Source organism: Squalius cephalus, assembly GCF_949319135.1.
Source record: "Squalius cephalus genome assembly, chromosome: 2".
NCBI lineage: Eukaryota > Metazoa > Chordata > Actinopteri > Cypriniformes > Leuciscidae > Squalius > Squalius cephalus.
The window spans coordinates 10,907,839-10,922,515 of record NC_137123.1 but is presented as its reverse complement, the minus strand read 5'-3'; the positions used below and the strand labels follow the sequence as shown (position 1 = coordinate 10,922,515).

The window sequence follows — 14,677 nt, the reverse complement described above, 5'->3', positions numbered from 1 at the left end:
AATTGCTCCTTATAGGATGCTGTTTATTACAGGAATGATGCTATTCTAGCCCTTCTTCCTGGACTCTCTGTGAGTCCCTGATGATCATGTACTATATGAGCCCCGGGCACTTGCCCTTGGGACTTTGGTATTGGATCTCAGCATGCACAGCGTTTTACACTGTGTTCCCCATAGCATAAGATATTACGCAGTACGAGAGAACCTCTCGTAAGAGAACATACTCGGTTACTAACGTAACCTCGGTTCTCTCTAGAAGAGGGAACGAGTACTGCGTATCTTTGCCATGCCTGCAACACGCTCTGGTTCGCTCCGGCGATGAAAAAACAGCTAAACCAGCCTGTCGAAGCTATATTTATAGCCCAAGGCCACGCCCATTTTGGCGAGACGTGACTCAGTGGTCAATTGAGTGACTCAATTATATTTATAATATATTGGAGCTGCCGTCACGATGGGGCCTTTCGATAGGCTGGTGCGTTGCCGCAGGGCAGCTAATAGGCGCGCGAGCTGTCTCACCTATGTCTGCATGCTGCCGTAACACGTTTTACATTATTCCAAAATTAATGATAATTTTTGGCTTCAGTATCTCGCGGAAAAGAGATTTCCCCATAGCGTAAGATATTACGCAGTACGAGAGAACCTCTCGTAAAAAAGAGTCAAGGGTCAAGAGCCCAAATAAAGCTGACACTAATCACGATTCTGGTTACTTTAAATGTAACATTCAATGAATCGTCAACACCAAAACCTGTTAATTCTCAATAAGAGCTTCTGTAGAGTCTGACAGAAATAAAGTTAATCTGGTTATTAATAACAAGTGAAAGCAGCATTTGAAAAAGACATTGAAAAAGAGGCATGATGTGATTGGCTGCAAAAAAACACCCGTTAATCTTTAAATTTTCATGAATTAAGATTTAATTTATTTATTTGAATGTATTGCTTTATTTATTTTAGAGTATTTTATGGGATACCATATAAAATATACCTATAATTTTTTTCATAAACACAAACTGGCCTCCACCCAGTGCTATTCTATCCAGAGTTACATTTTAACACACATTGTGTGCTAAAATCTACACAACGTGTCAAAATGCTATCTACACAGTCACATGTGTTGTTTTTTGACACATCTCTTTTTGCAGTGGATAATGTTATTTTAGAGTTTGGTTCAATGTATATTCAAACTAATGAATCCTTTGAAACTTATGCCTTTTACACAGAAAGATCAGATTCAGAATACAACAAATCTCATAAATTACACTTTTTATTAACAAATATTGTAAATATTGTAATTGTTATTGATTTACATGTGATAGTAAAATAGCAAAAAATATATTTATAAGGTAGATGAAAACAAAATCTTAATAGTTCAATATAAGCCTTCTTGTTAATTAAATTATGTATTATTGTGTTTCGGTAGTGACAAATTTGGGGAGAGGACAAATATTCTAAAACTTTCTAAAAAAAACAACATGAGAATTAACTTCACAATTACTAGAAATGTGTACCTCGATATTATACACTTTTCACATTTGTGAACATTTGAACATTTGTGGAAAAAGACATTTGACATCAATATGTTTCCAACTCTGACTTTAAACCAATTCTGTTGAATGGATATATTAAAATAAAGATGAAGACTGTCGAGAGCTCAAATGAACCCTACCTTTTTCATGAAATTATGTTGCAAAGGGAAGAATAAGAGCAAAATCTGGAAATAAGACATCAAGACTCAATTAAAGGGAAAACATTCACAAATAGACAGCTATACCAGTTATGCAGATATGAACAATTTTGTGTTAATTCACCTCAATATATTTAACAGTATAATTCTATATTGGTAACATTAGGAATATGACAGAAAATCTGTACGATCCCATCTCTTATTTTCACTTGTGAAAGTTGAAAATACTCCTTAGCTCATTGAAGGGAAACCTTGCTGTGGTAATTGTGACTTTATATCCATTACAATTTGGTTGCAGCATGTGGAAGAAATAAGATCTAAGTGCAGCAATCTTTTATTGAACAAAATCCAAATCTTACAAGGAACAGAACAACCAACTTAAAACAATGATAAGAACTGACAAAGAACATGACAGAACACAGGGTTTAAATAGACAGAACTGAAGAGTAAATTAACAATACACACCTGAATTGAACTAACAATCATTTAGAAACTATAGGAACAAGCCGACAGGGGGGCGAAGGAAGACAAGACTGAACTAATTGACAGATAAACCAAACACAAATAAGAACAGAAATCAAAACAGACTGACATTATGACAATTTCTTACAATGTGAATTTAAATCTCGGAATTGCAAATACTTCTCATAATTGTAACATTATATCTCACACTGCAAATTTATATTACAATATGACTTGTTTTTCACAAAGCAACCTCATGCATTGTGAGTAAAGCTCACAATGTCAAAAAATAGTAAAAAAAAAAAAAAAAAAAGGCTATTAATTGATGTCACAATTGTGAGAATATTGCATTGACAAGATATAAAATTGTAATTACTTTTTTTATGAAAAAAGGTTGAAATGTGTCTCAGTGGTTTCTCGCAGGAGGTTGTTAAATCTGACACAGAGACACTGAAGATTCGGGATAAACCCCAAATCCAGCATAGAGTGGTTCAGTGAATCTGGTGTTGAATGTGTGTATGTGTGTGAGTGTGTGTGTGTCAGAGACGCTGTAGAAGGACAGAGTGCCGGCCAACACGTCCACATACACTCCTACTCTATTAGAGCGGGCTGAAGGGCCAGATACATCAGTGCTTTTATTATTGAACCAGACTGTGTAATTCATATCAGAACAGTACAGACTCCAGGACATATCATTCAGTCCAAACCAACAGTCAATCCCACTTTTCCTGCAGATTTCTTTATATGCCACTGCTACATGACCCGAGCCACTCCATTTAACCTCATAGTAACAACGTCCAGTCAGACTCTCTCGACACAAAACCTGCTCCTGGAGCTCAAATCTCTCTGGATGATCAGGATACGGCTGATGATCTTTCACACATGTTGTTTTTTTGTTCTCCTCAGACAGAATGAGTTGAGTGTGTGCTGTGTTTGGATCCAATGTGAGATGACAGGCATCTGAACACAAAAAGAGAGATCAGAACATCCCACATAGCAACATTTTGATGACCCAGATACGACCCACATCTGGCACACATGGAAAGATGATCTGGCCCACATGCAGCATTGAATGATGGCCATTGGGTGGCTCACTCCTGTTTGCCAGATCTGGGCCACAAGCAGGCCATAGCAATGCCACATGTCAGCCAAGAGCAAATAAATAAAGCAGAACTGGACCTTATCTGAGCCATAAAATATGTGTTTATTAAATATGGAGTCATCCCAGCCTTAATAAGCCTGTTAACAAGCAAAATCACTGAAGGAAAGAAGAGAACAGAAAAAGAGACGAGCAGAAACACAAGAACTACAACTGACTTCAGACACAGCCTTAGATGAAATCAACTGAAGAGAAAAGAAGACATTAAATCTGTGAAGATCTCAGCAGAGGAGGATTAAACAACTCCACAAACAACATTACCAGCTTCACTTATTACTAACCAGACTGACTTTATTTCTGTCAGACGTCTACAGAAGTTTTTATTGAGAATTAACAGAGGTTTAACTCTAATGTGTTTCATTTAAAGTCACCATAACAGTGATTAGTGTTTCCATTAGTTGGGCTCTTAACTCTTATTATATCTTTTGTCTTTTTTTTGGCAGCTGTGACAGTTTGTTTGTCAAACACATTTGCAGCAGCAAAGAAATCTAAAGTGAAATGAGATCAGGTGATGATGGTTTCCTGTTGATGGTTTTATAATCATAATGATGTAGCTTGATTCACTGATGTTTTTAAAATCTAACAATAGTGTTCCATTAATGTTTTCACATCACAAACCCTGCAATACTGCAGTATGAGTATAATAAAATTAATAGAGTTTATAGCAGTGGCTGTTTATAATAAATATTGTGTGTGTGTGTGTGTGTGTGTGTGTGTGTGTGTGTGTGTGTGTGTGAGGACCTACATTTTCTCAGCCCTGGTGTGATCCTGGAATATCCTCCATGGTCCAAACTATACAGAGACAAAAACATACACAAAAACAAACAAACAAAAATTACATGATATGTGGGAAGGTTCTTAAGGCCTGGTTGTTTGTATTTTACCCTGTCTGGATTATCTTGATCTCAGTATGTTTGGACATTTGCCTGCTTTTGACTACTTTTTGGATTACCCTAAATAAATACTGCATTTGTATCTTCAGCCAAGTCTCAAAGGAGTGTTCTGAACAGGTGCAAATACTTCTAAAGGAAAGCTCAAACTACAGGACTGTGAAACTACCTGAATTGCTGTGGTGCTCTCACTACAGAACAAGGTTCCTTGTCATCTGTCTTATTCTTAGCATAGCAGCAATCATACACAACATAGATGAGGTAAATAAGGTACATAAACCTCAAGACCTTGTTGGCGATGATCCAGGGGTTTGGTCATAGACCTTCTGTCCATGACAAAATCTGTCTGCAACAGCAAAATCCTGTCATGTGGTGTGAGACTGCCTTAAGCTGTCCTGGGTTTAGGAGCTAATTTTAGCATTTAATGCTTGTTGAATTACTCCTAGATGAAAATGTACCATTCCTAATATTAGGAGCAACATGCCCCTAGGTTTTAACAGTTGCTCCAATTTTTTTGCATTAAGAGCAACTATTAGCCTTAAGATTTTTTTTTTTTTTTTTTTTTTTTGTGAATACAGCCTCTAATTTTGCATCTGTGTCACGTGAACCAGTGTGCTCCAGACCAGAGACAGTATAGCACAGAATAAATCCTATGTGCAGGTCAGCATAGACAACAAAACATTGCAATCAAACATTGCAAACAAAATGGCACAATAAAGTTTTAAATAAGTACTGCAAATTGTGATAGAATTTAACCCCTTAAAACTAAGCTCTCTTGAATCCTAGTAGGACTTTAAAAATATATGGGTTGTAGTAATTTGGTATCAAAGTAACAGTTCTCTAGTTTTACACCCTCAGTTTTTTAGAACAACTGCTCACTGTTTTCACTTATCTGAGATTTGTGGAGATCATAAAAAAGTTCAGTTGCAATTTCTTAACCAAAGATCCCTCTTAGGTGACCCCTAATCACATACAGACACACATATGAGTCATAACGTCTAAACATACTTGAGAATCTTCAGTGAGCATGTTGGATCCTTCAGTTTGTCGTTGAGCAGCTGGCCTCCTGATTCTCCTGGGTGATTGTAGCTCAGATCCAGCTCTCTCAGGTGTGAGGGGTTTGAACTCAGAGCCGAAGACACATAACCACAGCCTACCTCTGTCACCATACAGCCAGACAACCTACAGACAAACACACACACAGTCAGATCATCTACAAACACACATCAACATTATGATCAGCTGTCTGACTCTACATTATCCCTTATATGTTCTAACACACCTTAGTATCTCCAGCTGACAGTTTGGACTATTCAGTCCATCAGAGAGCAGCTTCACTCCTGAATCATGTATGTCATTGTTACTTAGGTCCAGCTCTCTCAGGAAACAATTTGTGGACTGAAGAGCTGATGACACAACCTCACATGACTGACTACTGAGATTACAGCCAGCAAGACTGAAAAAGATTAAAACACATGAAAATTTAATTTTTTATCTCATTCTTCAACTGTATTTCTATCTTTTTTTTTTTTTTTTTTTTTTGCAAAAGACCTTCAAAAAAAAGATTAAGACACAGTTTAAGACATTAAGACAAAATTAAACACATACAGAGCTTTTGTGCAGTTGATCACAGCTGGTATCAGTCTTCTTCTACCCTCATCTGATATGTTGTATTTCTTGAGGTCCAGCTCTTCCAGCAGCTCCTCTGACATTTGAAGCATGTAGGCGATTGTTGAGCAGTGAGCAGCAGAGAGTTTCTTCTCTGAGTGTTTGTCTGATTTCACAAACTCCTGAATCTCTCTGGACAGAGTCTGATCTTTCACTTCCAGCAGACAGAGGAACAGATTGATGGATCTTTCAGTGGAGATTCCATGTCCATCATTGATTTTCTCTTTAATGTACTCTGTGGTTCTCTTGATGCTCACTGAGCTGTTCTCTGTGTGTGTCAGAAGATCATGTAAGAGTCTCTGATTGGACTCCAGTGAGATGCCCAACAGAAACCGCAGGAACAGATCAAAATGTCCATTCTTACTCTTAAGAGCTTTATCAGTTGCATCCCTATGCAGATTATGCATCACATCACAAAATTGCAACTTATCAAAAATTTCGATAGCATAATGATAAAATGCATAGAAAGCAGCGAGACACTCCTGAAAACTCAGATGAATAAAGCTGTAGACTTTCCTCTGATGAATAACAGATTCTTCCTTAGAGATCACAGTGCAAATCCCATAATGCACTGAAACATCAGTGACATCTATGCCACTCTCTCTCAGGTCCTCCTCATAGAACATCACATTGCCCTTCATCAGCTGTTTGAAAGCCACTTCAGCAAGTTTCACAATCACTTCTCTGTTGGACTGCAGGATTTTCTCTGGATCTCTCTCCTCATATTTCTGATTCCTCATGTTGATCTGAATCAGCAGGAAGTGGATATACATTTCAGTCAGAGTTTGAGGGATTTCTGCACCCAGATCTTTTTTCAGGAGCGTTTGAAGCACCGTGGATGAGATCCAGCAGAAGACGGGTATGTGGCACATGATGTGGAGGCTTCTTGCTCTTCTGATGTGTGAGATGATTCTGCTGGCTTGATGCTCATCACTGATCCTCTTCCTGAAATATTCCTCCTTCTGAGGCTCATTGAATCCCTGAATTTCTGTCAGACGTTTGATGTATTTCGAGGGGATCTGATTGGCTGCTGCTGGTCTGGAGGTGATCCAGATGAGAGCAGAGGGAAGCAGATCTCCTTTCACAAGGTTTGACATCAACACACCCACTGATGAAGTCTCAGTCACATCAGAAACTTTCTGAATGTCTGAAAACATCAGTGTAATTCTGCTTTCATCCAGACCATCCAAGATGAACACAACTTTACACTCCTCATAAATCTTTGAGTCCAGATCTTGAAGTTCAGGATGAAAATCCAGCATAAGTTTGTGAAGACTGTACTGATGATCTCGGATCAAGTTCAGCTCTCGAAATGGAAGCACAAATATGAAATCTATATCCTGATTGGCTTTTCCCTCTGCCCAGTCCAGAATGAACTTCTGCACAGAGACGGTTTTTCCGATTCCAGCGATGCCTTTAGTAAGAACAGTCTTGATCAGGTCTTTCTCCTCACATCCTGGTTCAGGTGAGGCTTTAAATATGTCATTGCAGTTTATTGGAGTGTCTTGTGAGTGTTGTGTTCTGGCTGTTTTCTCCATCTGTAAAACCTCATGTTCTTCATTCACTCCTTCTCTCTCTCCCTCTATGACATTGAGCTGTGTGTAGATCCTGTTCAGGAGGGTTTGATTCCCCTGTAGTTTAATTCCCTCAAATAGTCTCTCATACTTGTTCTTCATGCTGGTTTTGTGCTGATCTTTGACTCTCTGCAGGTATCCAGTCTCCAGTGTGTGTGTCTGCAGGACTTCTTCAGTTTTGTCCTGCCTGATATGGGTCTGATTGTAGGATGTAGAGGACGGCACAGATCTGATCACAACATACAAAAGACACAACATCAACAACATTTATGCATTAAAAAGTTCACATAACATTATAATTAGTGATGAACCGATCATGATTTTTAATGGCCAATTCGGATACCGTTTTTTACAAGCAAACTGTCCGATTCCGAATTCTGTTTTATTCTTTCTTTAAGCAACAAACAAGAAAGAATGAAAGTATTCATAAACAAGATGTTTATTTGGTATTTAAAGGTGATCTAAGTAACTTTTTGACCTTAACTGAACAGCTTCGGAGTCATTGGTTATATATGGAATGGTTATACTTATTTCGGGTTGAATGGTGGTCGTTTCACACCCCCCTGGTGCCCGTGAGCGGAAAATACGCACTTGCAACTTTGAGCCGGCAGGCCGCCGGCCGCTGCGTCAGGAAGTATCGCGTGATATCAGGTCTCGCGATGTAAACAATTGCTTTACGGCCAAAAGAAGTTTTTACAACAGTGTTGTCAAATATCTATTCCGAAGCTGTGGGGGGAGCTCCCGAAACTACTGAGCCCTGCTTTAACCAGACCAAACTGGGTTTTGGCTATTGAAAATAAAAACTTTAACCATCTGAAATTAACGGCAATAACTGCACAGTAAGCACATTCAATACAAACAAAGATGGTACTGACATTTAGCATCAGCATCACTTTTGTTTTTAAATTTGGTTGAACTTGAAACTACATAAAACTGGCCTTAAATGAAAACATTAACTGTAACCATGTGAAAATAAAGGCAACAACTGCATAGTTCTGCAATCCAAACACAATCAACACACATTCAACAATCCAAACAAAGATGTTAGGCTACTTAATCAGCATTCAGGATTATTATTATTATTTTTTTAAATTGGTGTGAAGTAAAATAGAAGTTATGAGTGCTTCATATTTACACTTAAATTGGTACTTTCTGCACTTTGCTGTAACATAAAATATAATCCGCTCTGTGCTGTCCAGTGGGTCATGCAGCTTTGACACACAGACACAGATTTTGATAGTTGGACAGCTAAATAAAACCAGTAGTGTGCCAAAAAAGTAGGCTGATGAGTAGTGTGGGTGCATTCATATTTTCTGAAATAATCAGCTAATATTTTTCCTGGAAAGCAGGTTGTCACAACCATGCCTATAGAGGAGAAAACCCTTTCTGGGCCCTGCCCAGTGTGATTTATGTCAAAGCATTCCTTAGTCCAGTTGTTGGATTAAAAAAAAGAGGTTATTTGTAACAAACGCTTTAAGAAGCCAAATTCTCATTTTCTTTTTCTTCATTTTTTTTAAATATATAAAATATATATAATTATATTATAAATTAGCCATTTTCTCATTTTTCTACTTTAAATTTTAAGTCGAAAAATGTACATGGACCACCATCCTTATAATTTAATTATTTTCCTATCTGTTGGAATGCTTGCTTACAAATATTGATACCAAATGTATACATACTATTTATAAATAGGCTCTTAAAGAGTTTTTTTCTCTGCCACAATTACATTTGGCTGTTCACTGGAGACATTAAGCATACTATAGGCACACAATTAGGCAGTGTTTCTCAATTGCAGTCATTGGCACCCACCTCCTAATATGTTTTACTCAAGCTGATGAGCTGAAAAGGGTGTTTTAATTTGTAAGACATCTTAAACATTCTGGGAGGTGGGTCCCAGGACTGGAGTTAAGATACACTGCATCAAGGCATTACATTTAAAGGGATAGTTCACTTTGAAATTAATTTTTAGTATGTTTTAGCTTACCTCAAAGGCATCCAAGATGTAGGTGTCTTTTTTCCCGGAGTAGTTTCAATTTTGATATTTTTAGGTCAAACCGTTCTTGTCTGTCAGTCATATAATGCAGGTCTATGGTCACTGTCTCAAAACAGCATGCACAAAGTCCAAATTAAACAATTCCCCATCGTCCAAATTAAACAATTCCCCATCGTAAGTACACATTGATGGCTTAAGACACGAAACGAGCGGTTTGTGTGAGAAAACGAACAGTATTTATATAGTTTTTGTCCTCTTGTAAACACACACACCCAAATGATCAGAGGACGCGGGTGCTTCGGTCTGCGCAAGCGCCGGAAAGCGCCGGAAAAGGTCAGAGGGCGCGGGCGCTTCGATCTGCGCAAGCGCCGGAAATGATCTCTCGCGCGTGTACGTCACTCATTGTTTACACAGAGATTTCGGAAGCCTTACCTTTCACTGTGAAGATCTAAACATATTTAGACGTACAGGAAATGGCAATGGAAGACGATTTCGATATATCAACAGACAACGTTGAATTTTTTACACAACCATATTTATTTGAACCAGAGTACACCGATCAAGAACTCAGAGCGATAGAGGAAGCATCCGCTGCAGCAGCACGTCTTCAAGCCTCAGAGAGACAGCTAGATCTCTGCAAAATTGGTGGTGTTCTTGTAGCAAGTGTTGTGAGATGCCAACAGAAGTAGAGAGCATATGTTGTCACGAATGGAACATAGCAATGCCACAGCTACAAGACGACGACGAGGACATTGACAGTACCCCGTCATACACCTGCCTGACTGAAGATCCCGAGTTTTCTCCGCTGTTGAGCCGCAGCGTTTTGCACGTTGTGTTTAGTTTGCCACGTATAAACTGGAGGCGACGTCCAAGGCCAGAGGGACCCAATGGTACGCTGTCAATAGAGTGAGTATTGTGTTGTATTTTTACTATTATCGTAACGATTATAAGGGTGCATTATAAACCAATTAATTAATTATAATTACTGCATTATATTTCAGACAGTGCAGATTGGTGGCGTATCGTGTGGTTTTGGAGTGGATGCTGAAGGGGGAACATCTGGGCAGAAGAAATAGAAAAGTTTTACCCTCTTGTGTGGTGAAAGTCATTCGCGATAAATATCCATCCCCCTCCGGACGTTATGTTGGCTTCACAGAGGCAGACAATGCATTTGCAATGTTGTAGAAACTTGTATTGTACTGTTATAATTTGTTTACAACATTCTATATATTTTTTAATAATTGTTCACTTATAATATAAGCTTTTTCCCTATTTTAAAGGAATTTATCATTGATATGCATTCTGGACTTTCTGAAAGTGCTGCTTGTTGTCATTATACTGTAAAGTGAAGTTTTCTTTTAATTTCTAAAATAAAAACAAATTGCAACTACATTTGCATTGTAATTGGCGTCAATAAACAATCTGTATTTATAATATCTTCATATTTATATATAAATATTTAGAATAAAAAGTAATGACACTTTACATAAAAGCAAGGATTGTAAGTTTAATTTTCTTTAGCTGCACATTCACAAATGAACAATATTTTTCAGCAATAAGGGAATCAAACAAAAATATAGTAGTAAATCAAAGAGAAAATTTAAATAAAGGCCTAATAAATACAAGAAAAATGACAACAAAAGCGGTGTAATTTTCAATAAATAACCTACAAAAAAATTCCTCAATTCAACAATTTACCTTGCACAATTTTAGGTAAATACACATCATTCAGTCACTGAACAGACAAATCGACGCTATTGTACAAGGCAACATCAATGATCACACACACACCACTAAAGAAAACCACCATGGAATATGTAATGTATTACCATTACTTTGTAAAGACAACTTACACTGTTGTCAGTCTGTAAAAACTAATTTGAGAATCGTGACAAATGCTTTGAAACTGTGTCTTCCTTAGACGGTTTTGTCTGTTGCGCTATGTTCTTTGGGACAGGTTGTATTTATTAGAACCATTTCGAACCAAATTAGAACCATTTCGATTAGCCGTCTTACCTACAATCTCTGTTCTGTGTAAACAATGAGTGACGTACACGCGCGAGAGATAATTTCCGGCGCTTGCGCAGATCGAAGCGCCCGCGCCCTCTGACCTTTTCCGTCGCTTTCCGGCGCTTGCGCAGACCGAAGCACCCGCGCCCTCTGACCTTTTCCGGCGCTTTCCGGCGCTTGCGCAGACCGAAGCACCCGCGTCCTCTGATCATTTGGGTGTGTGTGTTTACAAGAGGACAAAAACTATATAAATACTGTTCGTTTTCTCACACAAACCGCTCGTTTCGTGTCTTAAGCCATCAATGTGTACTTACGATGGGGAATTGTTTAATTTGGACGATGGGGAATTGTTTAATTTGGACTTTGTGCATGCTGTTTTGAGACAGTGACCATAGACCTGCATTATATGACTGACAGACAAGAACGGTTTGACCTAAAAATATAAAAATTGAAACTACTGCGGAAACAAAGACACCTACATCTTGGATGCCTTTGAGGTAAGCTAAAACATACCAAAAATTAATTTCAAAGTGAACTATCCCTTTAAGACAATAAGGCATAGTCTTCTGTGAAGCTGCTTTAAAACAATATGAAAACAACTGTATTCAGCTTTTTCAAATTTTGACCTATTGATAGACAAATGTTTGTCTATCAATCTGTTGTCCCAACATGTTGTGCTGTGTAGCTTGAATGTACTGTAAATTGTTTTGAAAGCAATTGCCAAATGCATTCATTGGTATCGTACTGTACCTGAGGTCAGAGGTGAAAGTAATGGGGTTGTGCATGGACTGATCACTCCTCATTGACACACAGCTGGGTCCTGCACCACACTCTTCTTTCTCCTTACTGTCCTCCTCTCTCTCCTCACAGTGATGCATTTTGGAGGTGTGTTCCCCTTCCCGTTCTCTTGTTTAAGGCCTTTATCTGTTAATTATCTTCAAAAGGACAATAAAAACAAATTTACAGTAACACTGGAAACAATCATGTTTCATCTCTCAGATTCATGGATTAAAACAGTACTTTTTAAGCTCCATTGCTCTTAAACTAGTTTCTGAGGTCAAACACCTCCTGCTTGCAGATGGCAAACTAAAATCTGATTATTACCCTAAACACTGTGTGCTTTCATCATATGTTTTCCTTCTGCACTGGCACTTCAGTGTGTTTCTCAATCAGAAGGATATCCTACTAAAGCCGTCTCAGTTTGAAGGAGCCTTGGAAGGCATTTTGCGTCCATCATTCAGCCTGTTTTGAAGGATATATGCATCATGTGTATCCTTCACGTCCTCCAATCACCCACAATCCTTTACACAGAGTTCAATTCACACACAAAAAAAAAAGAATAAGCGGAAAATGAGTCGACACTGAGTTCGCCTGAATTCATTATGAAATGCACATATTTTCAAAGATAAAGGCATCATGATAAGGGCATTATTTTTATTTTTTTTTACATAATGCTTAACTTTCCATGATACAAATGACTGGGAGACCACAAGACGTTTTTCTTCACTGTGCTGTATTAACAGAAAGACATATAATATGAAGATTTTAATTATTAAGTATTTTTCAAAAGTAATTTTAAATAGTATTTTTGCACCGACACTGTGGGGCAGAAACCTCTGACATTGCCATACGAACTCACAAGACTGTCTCATTAACTCTGAGATGTAATTAACCATATGTTTGAAAGCAACTTATTCATTAATTGTCGTTCTGGTGTTTAGTGATGTTACACCATCTACATAATGCTCAGATAGACAGAGGAATGTGTCAGGGTCAGCAAGTACGTTCAGCATCAGGCCAAAAAAAAACATTTTCGCCACTAGATGGCGGGCCAGAACATAGTCAAATGATAATTTAAGAAATGAATTGATGAAAAATGCAACTAGAATTGCCTGTGACAGACTGTTATGTAACTGGTAGTGAGATGTTACTCTGTGTTAAATCCTGTAGTAGGACAGTCATTAACAAAAAGCCACATTTGTGTGGCGGTGTCTGGGTTTTACACTGGATAAATTAATAAAGTAGTGACAGGTAACCTGGCAAGTATCTTCATGCACCAACTTGCAACAGAGACCGCCTTGCTAAAACACACATATGTGGAAGATGCGGAATGGATAAACATAACATTAAGAAAATAAAAGAGGACTTGAATAAGCCCATTAATGGCATGTTTGAGTCATGCTCTTAACGAACTAGCCTGTCTTATTTCCTCTATCCATATTGTGAATAATAAATGTGTATCATTTTAATTTGCTTATAACACAATTATTTGACATAGCCTTTTACACTCAGAATTATTCCTTGGCATCCTCACGTACTAAACGTTTTTTTTTTTATTATTATTATTATTGTTTGCGTGGTGGAGGTACACTATTACGTCATGTGCAGGCAGGGTGATGTTAACATAAGAGAAAATGGCACTATCAAAGAGTCTAAAGAGTAAAGTTGACAGTGAAAATAGGGCATATGCCTACAAAGAAGAATGGAAAGACAATATGCGTTAATCTACCTAGTTTTGTCAATGCAAAGCCGGCCGGTGTGTCTTCCCTGCAAACATGCCCCTGCGGGGCCCATGCTGGCTTTTTGCGGGCACAGTGGGCTAGGGCCAGCCCACACCAAACCTAAACAGGCCCAGTGTGGGCTTGCCCAGGCGAGGCCCACAGCTTTGGGCTCACCGCGGGCTAACTGTGAGCAGCCCACACTAGCGGGCTGCCCACATTAAGCCCATGGTGGCCCATTGTGGGCCAGCCCGTTCGGGCCCAGAGCAGCTTTTGTACCTTTGGGCCCATGCAGGTTTTGTTTAGGTAGCCCACTTTCATTACGTTTTGGCTGCTTTTTAAAATTGAATGTCAAATTCAATAAGACCTTCCATTTATAACTCTGCTCAGCAGAGTAAAAATCCATTATTTGCATTGGATTGTGTCTACAAGACAACACATGATCCCTTAAAAACTCTAAGAACAAATCTTACTTTAAAAAGCCTATTACTTTTACTGGATATGATGTTTGTAATGTAATCCAAAATTAACAGTGTACCATGCAATTGGTGGTAAAAATCTGGCTGCCTCGTAATTTAAAAAAAAAATCTACCAACCTACTTTCATTTTGAATCCTGCATATCAGGAATAAAACAATAGGCTTTTAATTTATTTGAGAAGGTCAAAAGTTATTACTAGTTATTATGATATCCATCACTCTGGCAGAGTTCGTTGAGTTTAAATTAAATTTTAATTTTAAAGT

At 38.2% G+C, this 14,677-nt stretch overlaps 1 protein-coding gene across 4 annotated transcripts in view; it reads right to left on the bottom strand.

Annotated features, from left to right (window-relative positions):
• Positions 1–1,241: 1,241 nt before the first annotated feature.
• LOC307152212 (protein NLRC3-like) overlaps positions 1,242–14,677 on the bottom strand; it is a 29,536-nt gene continuing 16,100 nt past the window's right edge. The window contains exons 1-7 of one of the 4 annotated variants that reach the window (XM_079860643.1): positions 12,542–12,739; positions 12,188–12,372; positions 5,798–7,660; positions 5,472–5,645; positions 5,198–5,371; positions 4,045–4,091; positions 1,248–3,100 (exon numbers count right to left, since the gene is read on the bottom strand). In XM_079860643.1, the coding sequence (XP_079716769.1) occupies positions 2,571–3,100; positions 4,045–4,091; positions 5,198–5,371; positions 5,472–5,645; positions 5,798–7,660; positions 12,188–12,315 (2,916 nt within the window). In that variant the 5' untranslated portion in view covers positions 12,316–12,372; positions 12,542–12,739 and the 3' untranslated portion in view covers positions 1,248–2,570. Of the gene's footprint in view, positions 3,101–4,044; positions 4,092–5,197; positions 5,372–5,471; positions 5,646–5,797; positions 7,661–12,187; positions 12,373–12,541; positions 12,740–14,677 lie in introns of those variants that run through there. The other 3 variants (XM_079860645.1, XM_079860642.1, XM_079860644.1) reach the window with 3 other exon arrangements.